At 45.5% G+C, this 12,921-nt stretch overlaps 1 protein-coding gene across 4 annotated transcripts; it reads left to right on the plus strand.

Annotated features, from left to right (window-relative positions):
* Positions 1-455: 455 nt before the first annotated feature.
* LOC111850177 (uncharacterized) lies at positions 456-11,891 on the plus strand. 4 transcript variants are annotated; one of them, XM_072712829.1, is made up of 23 exons: positions 456-744; positions 1,317-1,451; positions 1,647-1,710; positions 1,836-2,006; positions 2,176-2,304; positions 2,437-2,577; positions 2,708-2,833; positions 4,154-4,186; positions 4,407-4,529; positions 6,267-6,389; positions 6,584-6,706; positions 7,037-7,159; positions 7,588-7,710; positions 7,856-7,981; positions 8,285-8,413; positions 8,883-8,975; positions 9,061-9,156; positions 9,750-9,845; positions 10,240-10,335; positions 10,502-10,603; positions 10,916-11,021; positions 11,188-11,304; positions 11,380-11,891. In XM_072712829.1, the coding sequence occupies exons 2-23, from the start codon at positions 1,320-1,322 to the stop codon at positions 11,453-11,455; spliced, it is 2,448 nt and encodes an 815-aa protein (XP_072568930.1). In that variant the 5' UTR covers positions 456-744; positions 1,317-1,319; the 3' UTR covers positions 11,456-11,891. The 4 variants fall into 4 exon arrangements, with proteins under 4 accessions (XP_072568930.1, XP_072568929.1, XP_072568933.1 ...); XM_072712828.1 differs by having other exon boundaries at positions 457-744; positions 1,308-1,451; XM_072712832.1 differs by lacking the exon at positions 4,154-4,186 and having other exon boundaries at positions 457-744; positions 1,308-1,451.
* Positions 11,892-12,921: the final 1,030 nt, after the last annotated feature.

Raw genomic sequence — 12,921 nt, forward strand, 5'->3', positions numbered from 1 at the left:
AGGGAAAAGCCAAGTAGGCCTATATTTGTTTACAGTTTAAACTCTAAAATGTTTTTAATTACTTCTCATGATAATCTTATACAGCCACTTAAACTGCTTTGATTACAGCATTCAATCTTTCGTTTTGGCTCCGCTATGGCTACCACAGAATACCAGAGGAGGCTATAGGACACTGCTTTTCTGCAGTCGAAGCTTCAGCCACAAGAAAATACAAAAGATCCCAGTTGATATGCGGTATTGAAGGTGGATTGCTGGATATTTGGAATTGTGACCTCGTCTATTGCACTGTAGGACACGTTTTTAACCGCAAATAGGCGGTAAAATAATGCACGTGCCTTAAGGTGAAATATATGCATTTAAACGTAAATGAAAGTCTCCTGGCAGTCTCCTCTCCCTCACGCGGTTGCATTAGGCTATATGCATACATCTAAATGACGCCAGATCAGAACTAGACGAGTTGTTTGATGTCTGTCCCTTTTCATCTCCTCTACTCCGCCCGCGGCGAAGGCTTTTTTTTGGAGGGGGACAGGCATCTGAGGCGTGGAGATGCGTGAACGCCGCAGTGAATATCCATAGGGGTCCGGTGGTTCCACTTCGCAGCTCATTTGGGGATTTAAGAATGGGAAGTAAACTATTGAAAGACAGGATGTTGAATCTCTGAACAAGGCTTTTGGGTCTGTGTGAGTCCGGACGCCTGTAATCTGAGTGTTTTAAGTAGCCAAGTTTATCCCCATTTCTTTTCAGGTAATCGATTGTCAAACGCAGCGTGTTGCATTGTTTGCATGACTGCTATCTTTGTACGTTGTTTTCACCATTCCAAATGATTTACAGAGGCAGCGAATTTTGGAGAAAAGTAGCTGTCGTGCATCGAGGAGCACATCATTAGATACTGCACATTCGATTTTGCATGTTCACTGAAATATCTTAGCATAGTTATCTTTTCCAACAAATCGTGCATATAATAGCCTATTTTTCATCACATTACTGCAGTGAGGAAGTCGATGAAGTAAAGCATTTTTTGGCTTTTAAAACCTTAACTGAACTTGTAAAGGATTTTATAGTGCAACGAAAGCTTTTAATAAAACTCCCGTAATGCTTTGTGTCAGCAAAAGCCAATGCTATTTAAATAAACTAAATTTAATTACGGTAGGCCGGTCCCGTAACTGCCCTACGAAATTTGGCCCAGAGCACGAAAATGCAGTACCTGATCTACTTACTTTAATGCTAAATGGAAAAGGTCTAAGAAAATATCGTTCACATTCCTGATGTGTTTGTGACGTGGAACCATTTTCATTGACTGTATCTAGTTTCACCAGGAGATGAAATTGCCCGGGGCACAGATTATTCTAACGCCACTGGCCTTCTTGGTGGTGCTGATCGTCGCCGACCTGACGACTCCCCAGTCCAATGAAATTCAGCAAAACCGAGAGCCTGAGCTCACAATGACACAGGTTAGTGTTAATATTACCATAACGATCTTATTAATGAAATTAGAGTTGGACTCATTTGGTGTTTTTCTTTAGATGAGAGGCTGACAGCAGATTGTACCAACATCTTTCATCCTTGTTCAGCTACAGCCTTTCGGTACATGGTTGTCAATATTTAACAAGACAATACTTTTTGGGATTTTTGTTTGATTTTGGAAGAATCTAGTGATTGAAAACACCACCAAGAACATAGGCGAGGAAGAACAAGATGCAGTTACAACAGGTGAGTGAGTCAAGTCTTGTTATGAAGTTTAATGATACAGTATGATGTAAACCATAGCAAACACTGCATTAAAACATTGATTTCTGTTTACTAAATCTATGTCTCTCTCTTGTACTACTCTGAAGTCTCCCTAGTGGTTTCTACCCCCAGCACAAAGCCACCAGACATTGCTACAACCTCCCCTTGCCCCAGAAGGGGAGCCGCTGGTTGTGGTTGTCTGGGGCACCTGGTGTTGCAGGGTGAAAACTGTACCTGCCCGAATGGGTTCAAGCAGCAGGGGGCAGCAGAGTGCCATGGTAAATCTGATTTTAACATGCTTTATGCTTTATTTGCTGCTTCCACAAGTACAGGCATGTCGGAATGCTTCTTTTCGCCGACCCCATGTTAGTGTGCACTTGTTGCCCCCTTGTCAAACCTATCATTCCTCAGCATGTTCTTTCTGTGCCCACCCCCCCCCCCCCCCAGATGTGGATGAGTGTGCACAGGGGGACTACCCAGGCCCCTGCGGGCCCCATGCCAACTGCTCCAACACAGCCGGCTCCTTCCTGTGCACCTGTCACCATGGTTACCTGAGGAGGCCGGAGGGGTGTGAGGGTGCGCAGATGACACACAGATGCATATCTGCAGTGGTGAATAATCTGTGGATCAGTAGTGGCTACAGAGGAAATAGAAACTGGGTGTTAAAGTCCATGTAGTGGCTTAATGAAATGTGTGCACATGTTACAGACATTGACGAGTGTGAGCTATCTGCGGTATCGGGGCTTCAGGCATGTGGGGGTGGGGCCAAGTGCAGGAACTTGCCAGGGTCCTTTTCCTGCTCCTGCCCTGCCGGCTATGTGCTGGCACTGGATGCAAAAAACTGTGTGGGTGAGTCTGTCCCCACACCTGCTTCCTCTGTCCCCGTTTCCTCACGCTGGGGACTAGTTGGAGTTTTGCTTCCTGTTTGTGTTGTGTGTTGTTTCTGCATAACCGGGCCTGTGTCTGTCTGGACAATCAGATGTAGATGAGTGCAGCTTTGAAGAACACTGTCGACGTGAGTTGGGCAACATGTGTATCAACACTGCTGGCAGCTACGTGTGTCAGTGCAGGGCGGGCTTCAGATTGGAGATGCCAGCCTGCGTGGGTGAGCCCGTCTGTCTCTGTCTAGCTGCCTGTCTGTCTCTGTCTAGCTGGCCGTCTGTCTCTGTCTAGCTGGCCGTCTGTCTCTGTCTAGCTGGTCGTCTGTCTCTGTCTAGCTGCCCGTCTGTCTCTGTCTAGCTGCCCGTCTGTCTGCCCACCAGTCAATGCCGCGAGACACATCTGTTCCATGAATTCTTCTAGCAACCTGATGCCTAATTATGTTTCCTGAATGTTCTTATTTTGTACTTCTGGTTATTAAATAGTCTTATTAGGTTCTTATTTTGTTAATAGTTGTGTATGATGTTGTGTAGCTGTTGTGTAACTCCTGTGCAGTACTGCTTACACTTATACCTGGTCATTCATCGGAAGCTCAGACTGGCCGCTCGTATGCCTAGTCGACTCCTCGACAGCACACATGTTAGTCATGTGGATGTATATAGCATTGCTGAACTTTAAAAAGTACTGTATGAACTGATATTCATAATGCTCACCTTCCCCTACTACTGTATCTATGTACTCAACATTAATGTAATTCAATGCAGAGACACACAGGACATGATTCAACAAGCAACACATATGAGTGAACCATCATACCGTACAGAGCGATCACACGCTATCCAAACCAATCACACGCTATCCAAACGGATCACTCGCTACCCAAACGGATCACTCTCTACCCAAACGGATCACTCGCTACCCAAACCGATCACTCTCTACCCAAACCGATCACTCATGGAAAAACTGAAGTTTTGCTGATGTACAATTATTTAACGATGGTCATCATTGGAGCGTCGTAATGTCAAAATATTGCAAACCTGATGTATCTTAAACTAAGGGCTAACTTTAACTGAAAGCTTAAAAATTGAGTTATAACCGAAATTGGGTCTCTTAGGCTGTTTTATCCTGTGACAAAATATCTTATATCAGCTATGCTTGAAGGAAACACTCTCATTTTCCTACCTGCTACACATACAGAGGGACAGTCAGAACACTCTGAAGCCCTTTCAGTTTCAGTGCTGGCTTTGTTACTGTGTTTCGCCTCTATGGGGCATTATGTGTCTCTGACGGGCAGACTGACAGACAGCGACTCTCTGACTCCCCCTGTTTGATGTGTCTGCCTGCCCTGTCTGTCTTTGTATATTTTCTGCGTCCATGGCTGATTCCACGTTCCATCCCCCCATCTGTGTTTTCCAGTTTCTTACTCGTTTTTACAGTGAGATCATGTGCATGTTTGGCTGCTTGCTGGAGAACCTGTTGACTTTCTCTTTTCCTGCACATGTCCATTCTCTGCTCCCCTGTCTTCTCCCATACCGTCCCATTCCAGGTCCTCCGTGTCCAGGCTACAACATGTGCCAAGGTACCGTGAGCCCTTTTTCAAAGAGTACTGTGGGGTCATTCTTACCATTCTTCTTTTCATTTATGTTTTTTTTCTCTTTTTTCCTTCTCTTTTTCTTCCTTTTTCACCTTATTCTTCATATAAAACATACCCTTTGTCTTTCTTACATCCCGTTCCTGTTCTCGTCTCTCCCTCCCTCTTTCTTTTCTCCATCTCTCCTTTTTCTTTCTCTGTCTTTCAGATGTGGATGAGTGCAGCGAAACCCCAGACGTGTGCGCTGGGTGGGGGGTCTGTGAAAACACCCTGGGGAGCTTCCGTTGTGTGTGCCAGCAGGGTTACCGGGGCAACGGCACCCACTGCGAGGGTGAGAGTGGGACCTGTGTCCCATGGGGTGGGGTGCAGTAAGAGGAGTTCCAGCTAGTGTTGTAGTTCTCGAGACCGGTCTTGGTCTCGAGACCGGTCTCGAGACCAATTTTTTGTGGTCTCGGTCTTGTCTTGGTCTCGACTCTATTCGGTCTCGGTCTTGTCTTGGTCTCGACTCTATTTGGTCTCGGTCTTGTCTTGGTCTCGGACATAGCGGTCTCGATGGGATGGGGAAAAAAAGAGAAAACTGCACATCCTCACAGAACAGTATCATTATTTATTACGCGCCTCAATTCAAATGCAACCAGTCAGATGCATCCATTTCAAAAACGTTACATTTTATACATTTTCTCCACGGACACTGCCAGTGCTTCACAGTCCACACACATCATACACATCGTATCATACATCGGCAAAAAAATGTCCGAAAATGTCCGCGAAGTCTATAGCATAGTTATAATTCAAATAAATTAGGTATTTTACATTGATTAGAAAGCACGGTCTTGGAGGTGCAAGTCAATCTGGAGGCTCATTCTCTTCAATTCAAAGCAAAGGATCATTACATAGCTGTATTCATAGCTTACCCGAGGCCTCTGTCCCTGGTATAAGAGACTTAATATGAACATCTTTCTGGTACATCCCATCTCTTTCCCTTGACGAGGTCTGATAAAATGGTTATAGGAGAGGATTTCTGAGAATATTATTTTCTATCAGGTCTCGTAACTATGACAAATCTGGGAGATTTTAAATGAGAGACATATGGACATATGGACAATATAATTGAAAAGATAACATGAATTTGATTTAACGAGTAATGACACTTTACAGCAATGCCTTTTTTCTCTACAGTTGATCTGGGTAATGTGATGTCGATTCTAGCCCTAGTCTGTTTTCGGTCTTGGTCTTGGTCTTGGTCTCGACCAGTCTTGGTCTTGGTCTCGCCTTAGTGTGTCTTGGTCTTGGTCTTGGTACCCTCAAGTCTCGGCAGTGTCTTGGTCTTGATACCCTCCGGTCTCGGCAATGTCTTGGTCTCGGTTTAGGCGGTCTTGACTACAACACTAGTTCCAGCCTCCTTGCCAGTCAGTGTTGTGAGGAATTAAGCTTTCAGTGGGGTGGTTGTGGGTCAGTAGGTTTGGTATCTGTGCCTGTGGTCGGTAGGTTGTGGGTTTGAATCCTGTGGCTGCCAGAGTAATTATCACTATTTGGCCCTTGAGTAAGGCCTTTGACCCCAGCTGCTCCAAGGATGCTGGCTCATTCCAAACTCTGACCCCAAGTCTTCCTCACTTAGATATCACCCTGGATGAAAGCATTTGCTAAACAAATTTGGAAATCTCATTGTTGTGATCCATTTGTCATGGGACACAAAGCCATCTGATTCCACTGTATTCTATGCTCATTATTGATCTGTTTGTGTGTTTGCATTGTATCGCTTTGGGTATTAGTATCTATGTACATTATTAGTATGTGTCATTTATTATAAGGTATTTTATTCAGATTTTTGGCTGCCTTTATTTAAAAACTGGCCAGATGTAAATTAGCCTATAAAGCTAATTATGGCTCTTTTTCTGTTAACCAATGAGCACCATTCTATAAAAAACAAACATATAAATAGACAAACATAAAAAATAACATGAAGTATTTCTAGTTTTTGCATCCATCTTGCGTGACGGATCACTTTTCAAGAGATCATTTCCCGCTGCTCTGCTCTTCCTCTCCACCTTTCTCTTCTCTACCCCAGATGAGAATGAGTGTGCATCTGGCCAGCACCGCTGTGACACCAACGCCCACTGCGGCAACATCATCGGTTCCTACTTCTGCCAGTGCTCTCAGGGCTTCAATGGTGATGGCCACTCCTGTTTCGGTGGGTGAGATGTGGGTTTGGGTCAGACTCTCCCCCCTAGACTTGACCTCTCTGAACCTGTAACCTCAGTCTGCTACACAGCAGCAGATGAAGTGTCATTGTGGCAGACACCCAACCTCATGGTTTCCTCACCCTCTGACGTGTTTGACCTCTGTCACCTCCTGCTGTTGGGCATCTATCGATGCTCATTGCAGATGTGGACGAGTGTGCCATGAAGAACGGGTACTGCCAGCATAGCTGTAGGAATGAGCCTGGGTCGTATCACTGCCACTGTCAGCTGGGTTACCTTCTGGAGGAGAATGGACACAACTGCACCGGTAGGAGGATCCCGTCGAGGACACTTCAGCCTGATGAATGAAAGACATATTTCCCAGATAGACAGATAGATTGTGGGGGCAAAGGAAGTGTATTCTAGTATCCTGTGCTTTGCAGACAACTAATACATTCCCAGTTCTCAAGTGTTCTCTGGACCACGTGTGATGTAATGTCTCAGGTAGTTGGGTTTCCAGGTATCATGTATTCAGTATTTAGTGTTGCTTGATGTCAGTAACCAAGGACAATGTAGGGTTGGGGCTCTTGCTCTTGGAATGTGAAGTCTCACCTTTACTGTATTTTCAGTGATACCTTTGCCCTGATCTTCCTGATAGATGTGGACGAGTGTGCATCACCTAAAGGCCCGTGTGAGCAGGTCTGCACCAACACCGAAGGCTCCTTTCAGTGCTTCTGCCACTCAGGCTTCCAGCTGCACGTGGATGGCTTTAAATGTGTAGGTATGTACAGTAGGGCCTCCTGCTTTCTCACCCGCCTGCTGAACACATGGCTGATGGTGCTGTGAGGACATTCTTCCTAGGGGAGGCCTGGAATAATCTTGATGTTCTTGACATTACAGCAGACATCGGTAGAGAAACGTCTTTAATACTTATGTGTGTCTGTAGTGATGATGCACCTGCAGTGTGTATCTATAGTGATCGTGTACCTGCTGTATGTGTCTGTAGTAATTGTGCACTCGCTGTGTGTGTCTGTCGTGATGTGTGTGTTAGCTCCGTCAGTAGAGCGTGTATACCTGCTGTATGTGTCTGGTGTGATTGTGTTCCTGCTGTATGCATTTGTAGTGATTTTATCTCTTCGTTCATTTTTCTACGGTAAATGAGCCATGTCTTTATATGCTCTCCTTTATGTGTCTGCGCTCCGGCCCCAGACATCGATGAGTGCAAGCTTCAAAATGGCGGCTGCTCTCACAGCTGCACCAACACCATCGGTGGACACATCTGCCTCTGCCCTGAGCCTCTTCTGCTGGACAAGGACAACATTACTTGCATCAGTATGTCCCTTCAAACTCTTCTTACTTTATCTCTGACTTTCCTTCTTTGATTTTTTTCTTTATTTATCATCACCCTGTCTCCTGATTAATAATCCAATTGTGCCTGTCATTTTTCCTGTTCTGTGATGTTGTGCATCCCTGTAAGATGTGACTTCCTGCCAGCTACGGAATGGAGGCTGTGGTCACAGGTGTACAGTATGGACAGAGGGGCATGTCCATTGCAGCTGCAATGCAGGCTGGATGCTCGGGGCGGACCAGCGGAGCTGTGTGGGTGAGAGAATGGAAGGGCAAGGGGGGAAAGAGAGGATCCTGGGAGAATGATCAGTGGATGATCAGTCAATGATCATTCAGTTCTTTTAAATACAGCTCATATTACAGTCAAAAGAGAGAAATAATAATAATAATAATAATAATAATAATTACCCCTACAATTGTATTTAGTCTTATTAAAATGTTCTTGTCCATGGGTCACGTCCTATCACCTGGTGTTGGAGGGTGGTGGAGATGCTTCTGGGGGGAGGATTCTGCATGCCCTGAAGGGTCACCCCCCTCCTGCCGTGCACTCCTCCCCCAGATGTAGACGAGTGCAGTGACTTCACCAATGGCGGCTGCGAGCAGCTCTGCATCAACCACCCTGGCACCTTCAACTGCAGCTGCAGGAAGGGCTTCCAGGCCCGTGCCGACGACCCCACAAAGTGCCAGCGTGAGCGTCGGAGGGGTTCCTCTTTCACACCCGGGCTCTCTGTCCCATATGAGCTGCTCAGCTGTTCTGTCTTGCAGGATAAAATGGCTGTATAGTCACATGATATTTGTGGTGCAGGAATACCTTATACATTTCCCGCAAGATCATCAGGCCATCAGCGGCACAAAGCCAAGTTCCACTGCCTCCGATAAGACCTGATTGAGTTACATTTTATGTTCTGAAGTACAAAGTTTGTGAGCAGAACCTGCAACTTTTGGCCAGGTGCCTGGTTCGTAGGTATTATACCAGGTTACCTTTAGATTATTTTTTAGAAGAGTTTATGCGAAGGAGCTGATAAAGGGGAGAACAGCAAGGACACTTCTGGGATTTGAAGCTGCAGCCTTGGTTTAGGGATCATTAATCACCACACCACTTCATGCATCCAGCGTTCTGTGATGTCTCACTTTCTCTCTCCCTCTCTTTTCCCCAGCTTTTTGCGACCCCCCGTGTCAGAATTACGGGGTGTGTGTGGCCCCCAACACGTGTGACTGCCCCGCTGGATACCCAGGAGCGGGCTGCTCAGGTAAACTCTCAGCCCGTTAATAGACACCCGATGTCATATTGCCTTTGTCTTATCTTTGTGCCTGTCATATTTTGGCATGTTCTAGCCATGTGCTCCCCGCCATGTGCTCACGGAGGGACCTGTATGCGCTGGAACATGTGTATGTGCCCCGCTGGATGGACTGGGTCGGGCTGCCACACAGGTAATCCATGGTGATCCATCTCACCTGTCAGGCAGGTAGTCCTCTGTGATCCATCTCACCTGTGAGACAAGTGATCCTCTGTGATCTACCTCAGTGGTCCATCTCACCTGTGAGACACGTGATCCTCTGTGATCTACCTCAGTGGTCCATCTCACCTGTGAGACAAGTGATCCTCTGTGATTTACCTCAGTGGTCCATCTCACCTGTGAGACACGTGATCCTCTGTGATCTACCTCAGTGGTCCATCTCACTTGTGAGACACGTGATCCTCTGTGATCTACCTCAGTGGTCCATCTCACCTGTGAGACACGTGATCCTCTGTGATGTACCTCAGTGGTCCATCTCACCTGTGAGACAAGTGATCCTCAGAAATCCACTTCACCATCTCACTTTATCGTAGGTGATAAGGAAATAAAATTTTCTCAGTGACTGTCAAACATCAAACAACAGCAGCACAAAAAGCCCATGTCCGTTTTAATGACGATGACACACACACCTGCATGACACATGGCCAAGGATAATGTTTACCTGGCCTTTTGTCCTACACTTGTCCTCCCCACCCCACCCCACTGCACCCCCTCTGTCTCACCCAGCTGTGTGTGAGCTGCCGTGCGTCAACAGGGGGCGCTGTGTAGGCCCGAACACCTGCCAGTGCCCTTCTGACTACAGTGGTCCACAGTGCTTCAGTCGTGAGTACCCAAAAAAACCACCACAGTCACAGCATCCCTCACCAGTCTCTCTTAAAGACACAGTGTTATTTTATTTTTTAATCTCAACAAATGTGTACATTTACCCTTTTACCTCACTGGAAAACATAAAAGAGTGTTTTAAATTACGTGCTTTGAGTGACATAGCTTCAGGTTATTGGTGAGCTGCATTGATATAGATGATGCCTGTGATGACACATTTTCCTCTCAAGCTCTTAAGCAGAGACAGACAGAGTCGTTGAAGTACCTGTGGAACATCTGCTGGCACATGAGAATGATAACTGCTGAACTGGGGACAGACTGGCCCTCGTACCCTGGGGAGAGTGTTAGGGGGACCCTTTCTGAAATGCTGCTTCGTCGCTCTTTCTCTCTGCAGCCGTCTGCACACCGCCCTGCCTGAACGGCGGCAGATGTGTGGATGTCAACAAGTGCACCTGCAGTGAAGGGTGGACAGGAGCGCGATGCCAGATAGGTATGAAGAAAACGTAACAGCGCCCCCTAGCTAGTGTAGGCTGTAGGCTCATTAATGATCAGTTTTTAAACTTTTCCTGCTTTCTGGAGGTGTTACATTTTGAACTTGTTATGACATGGGAGTGTATTCCAGAGAGGTCTGCTGATGTCTGTCTGCCCTTCCTCAGAGCCAGTTCAGTGTCCGAAGGGGTGTAAGAATGGTGGAACTTGTGTGGGCCTTAACAGGTGTCGCTGTGCTGGTGGATTCACAGGGGACCTCTGCGAGGCAGGTAGGGGTGAATCTTTACTCCTAAATGCACCAAAGAAAAACTAAAAATTGAATTAAAAAATGGGTATATGTTTATAGGTTTTGTGGAAGTGATCTCAAAATCTCATCCAGAAATCACACTGACATCTGTCAGCGATTCAGGGGCATTATGAAGGGGTGGGAAATTCAGATGTTTCCAGGGGCCCTAAAATATTTGGAACATAATTGGAGTGGTCTTGGTTGGGGGCCCAATGTTACATGCTTTCCTGGGGCTCAGAATCTCTAGTGATGCCCCTGCAGCACTTTATTGAGAGAGTCTGTGCTGTGATTCCAGAGGTAACCACACCCTGTGTGCCGCCCTGCCAGCACGGCGCCATCTGCAGTCCTCAAAATAAGTGCACCTGTCCAGTAGGCACCGCTGGACTTCGCTGTGAGAAATTGTAAGTTTCGGCCTCCTGCCACTAGATGGCACAATTTAAATTTTATTGGGGGTAATCATTCAGCCTTTTCACAAAGCAAAAAAAACATTGGAATGTTTGTGTTGTTTGCATGTGTTATTACCCCTATTTCAATTTAGTAGCCAGTGTTTCTCCTTGCTTGTTTCAGGATGTGTCCAGTGGTGACCACAGTGGTCAGCATGGCACGGGCTGTACGCAAGGGGGTCAGAGAAAGTTATGTGGATCGCTGTGGTCCTCTGGGCGTCCAGCTCTGCACCAAGTACAGGTAATAACAGTGCATGTACGCTGTCACATACAAATACCCGTTCAATGGAAGTTTAAATAATCTCCTTTTTTCCAGGATCAATCAGGCAAGGGTATACCTGCAGGCCTACAGGGTCGGATATAAGATCCAGTGTCCAGAGAAGAGCAGATGAAAACCATGCCCAGTCTAAGTTGGAATCTACTTTATCGTTCAACTTTGAGACCAAGCAGTTCCACAGAGCTGTCACTTCATTTAGAGCTCCTCCTAGTGGATAAATTTAATTCCTTCCTGCTCTTCAGAATATGATGAAAGTATTACTGCTTACAGTAACTAAGCCCTGCCCTAAAAAACTTGAAACATTAAATTTGGAAGTATAACTGGTCACTTATTCAGTCAAAACTGAACACTGTGAACGAGAACTTTACGTGTCTAAACAAGCATGCTGCCAACACCTCTTAATGATTAATTAGGGAAGGAGAATGTTAGGCAGTTCCTCTGTCATGTGGCTCATAGCTATAACCCCCGAGAGCTGGTGATCCAAACACTGTTCAGTGAAAAAAACAACTGTGATTAAAAATGTACATTTTTATATTAAAAAAATAGGAGTGTGTTCGACTGTGATGTTTGTGTGTGGGACAGGGCAGGATTAAACGTTTTTAGAGCCCCTGAACAACAGCACACACATCATGTTATGTCAGAAAGAAAGGCAGCTGATTAGTGATTCATGGTGTTGGGGAGAACGCTGTAAATCCTTGTTGGTCATTTAAAAAAATTTTGTTCTAAATTCTTGACAAATGGCTATAGAAAATGGATGGATGGGTGGGCTTCAAAATGCTTAATAATGTCAGATGCCAGATCCTTTTCAGGTTCACAGAATGCTCCGTTTATGGTTAACTTTGCCTTGGTTGTTCAATTACTCAAAATTCTAGGGAATTTAGTATTTACGGAATCTCCCTGTTTAGCATCATAGTTCAGGCTGGTTACCTGGATGTATTGCGCACTGCTAGGCTGTACAGTAAAATGTACGGGCTTCTGTTAAATAATCTGGCTCAAACATTAGCACATGATTTAAAGTTTCAAGGCTTATTGTCACGTGTTTGGGGGACAGTGAAATATTTGTGCCAGAATTGCAGGGGAAGAGACTGGAGTAAGGGGAAAATAGGACAAACAGCAATGCAATACAGGACAAGACAGCACAATTAAATAATTAAACATATTGTGTAATAGGTAACACAATATGGGGATGTGGAGACTGACAGCAGTACAGTATATAATTTAGATAATTAACACTATTAACAATAGTGTGCAATGCAGTGAGCATGCAGTGGGTGGACAGATGCAGGTTCTTTACCAAGCTGATGGCCCTGGGAAAGAAACTGTGTGCAGAGGCCGGTGTGGGTGGTGCTGCAGCAGTGTTGATTCCAGTGTGAGGAGGGCGTGAACTGGGTTGCTGGCATTCCTGATGTTGACTCAGTCAACTTGTGGAAATGAAGGAGCTGGGTTGACTAGCCTGATTGATTGTATCTAATTTCTCTGCATCTCATGGCCAAATAATTTCTTACAGAAATCTATCGATTTAGAAAATCTTTTGGTAACTCATTGAAATTTGGATTTGCTGTGTAACAAACCAAAAAAAAT

Source organism: Paramormyrops kingsleyae, chromosome 1 (assembly GCF_048594095.1).
Source record: "Paramormyrops kingsleyae isolate MSU_618 chromosome 1, PKINGS_0.4, whole genome shotgun sequence".
In the NCBI taxonomy this organism is placed as follows: Eukaryota; Metazoa; Chordata; class Actinopteri; order Osteoglossiformes; family Mormyridae; genus Paramormyrops; species Paramormyrops kingsleyae.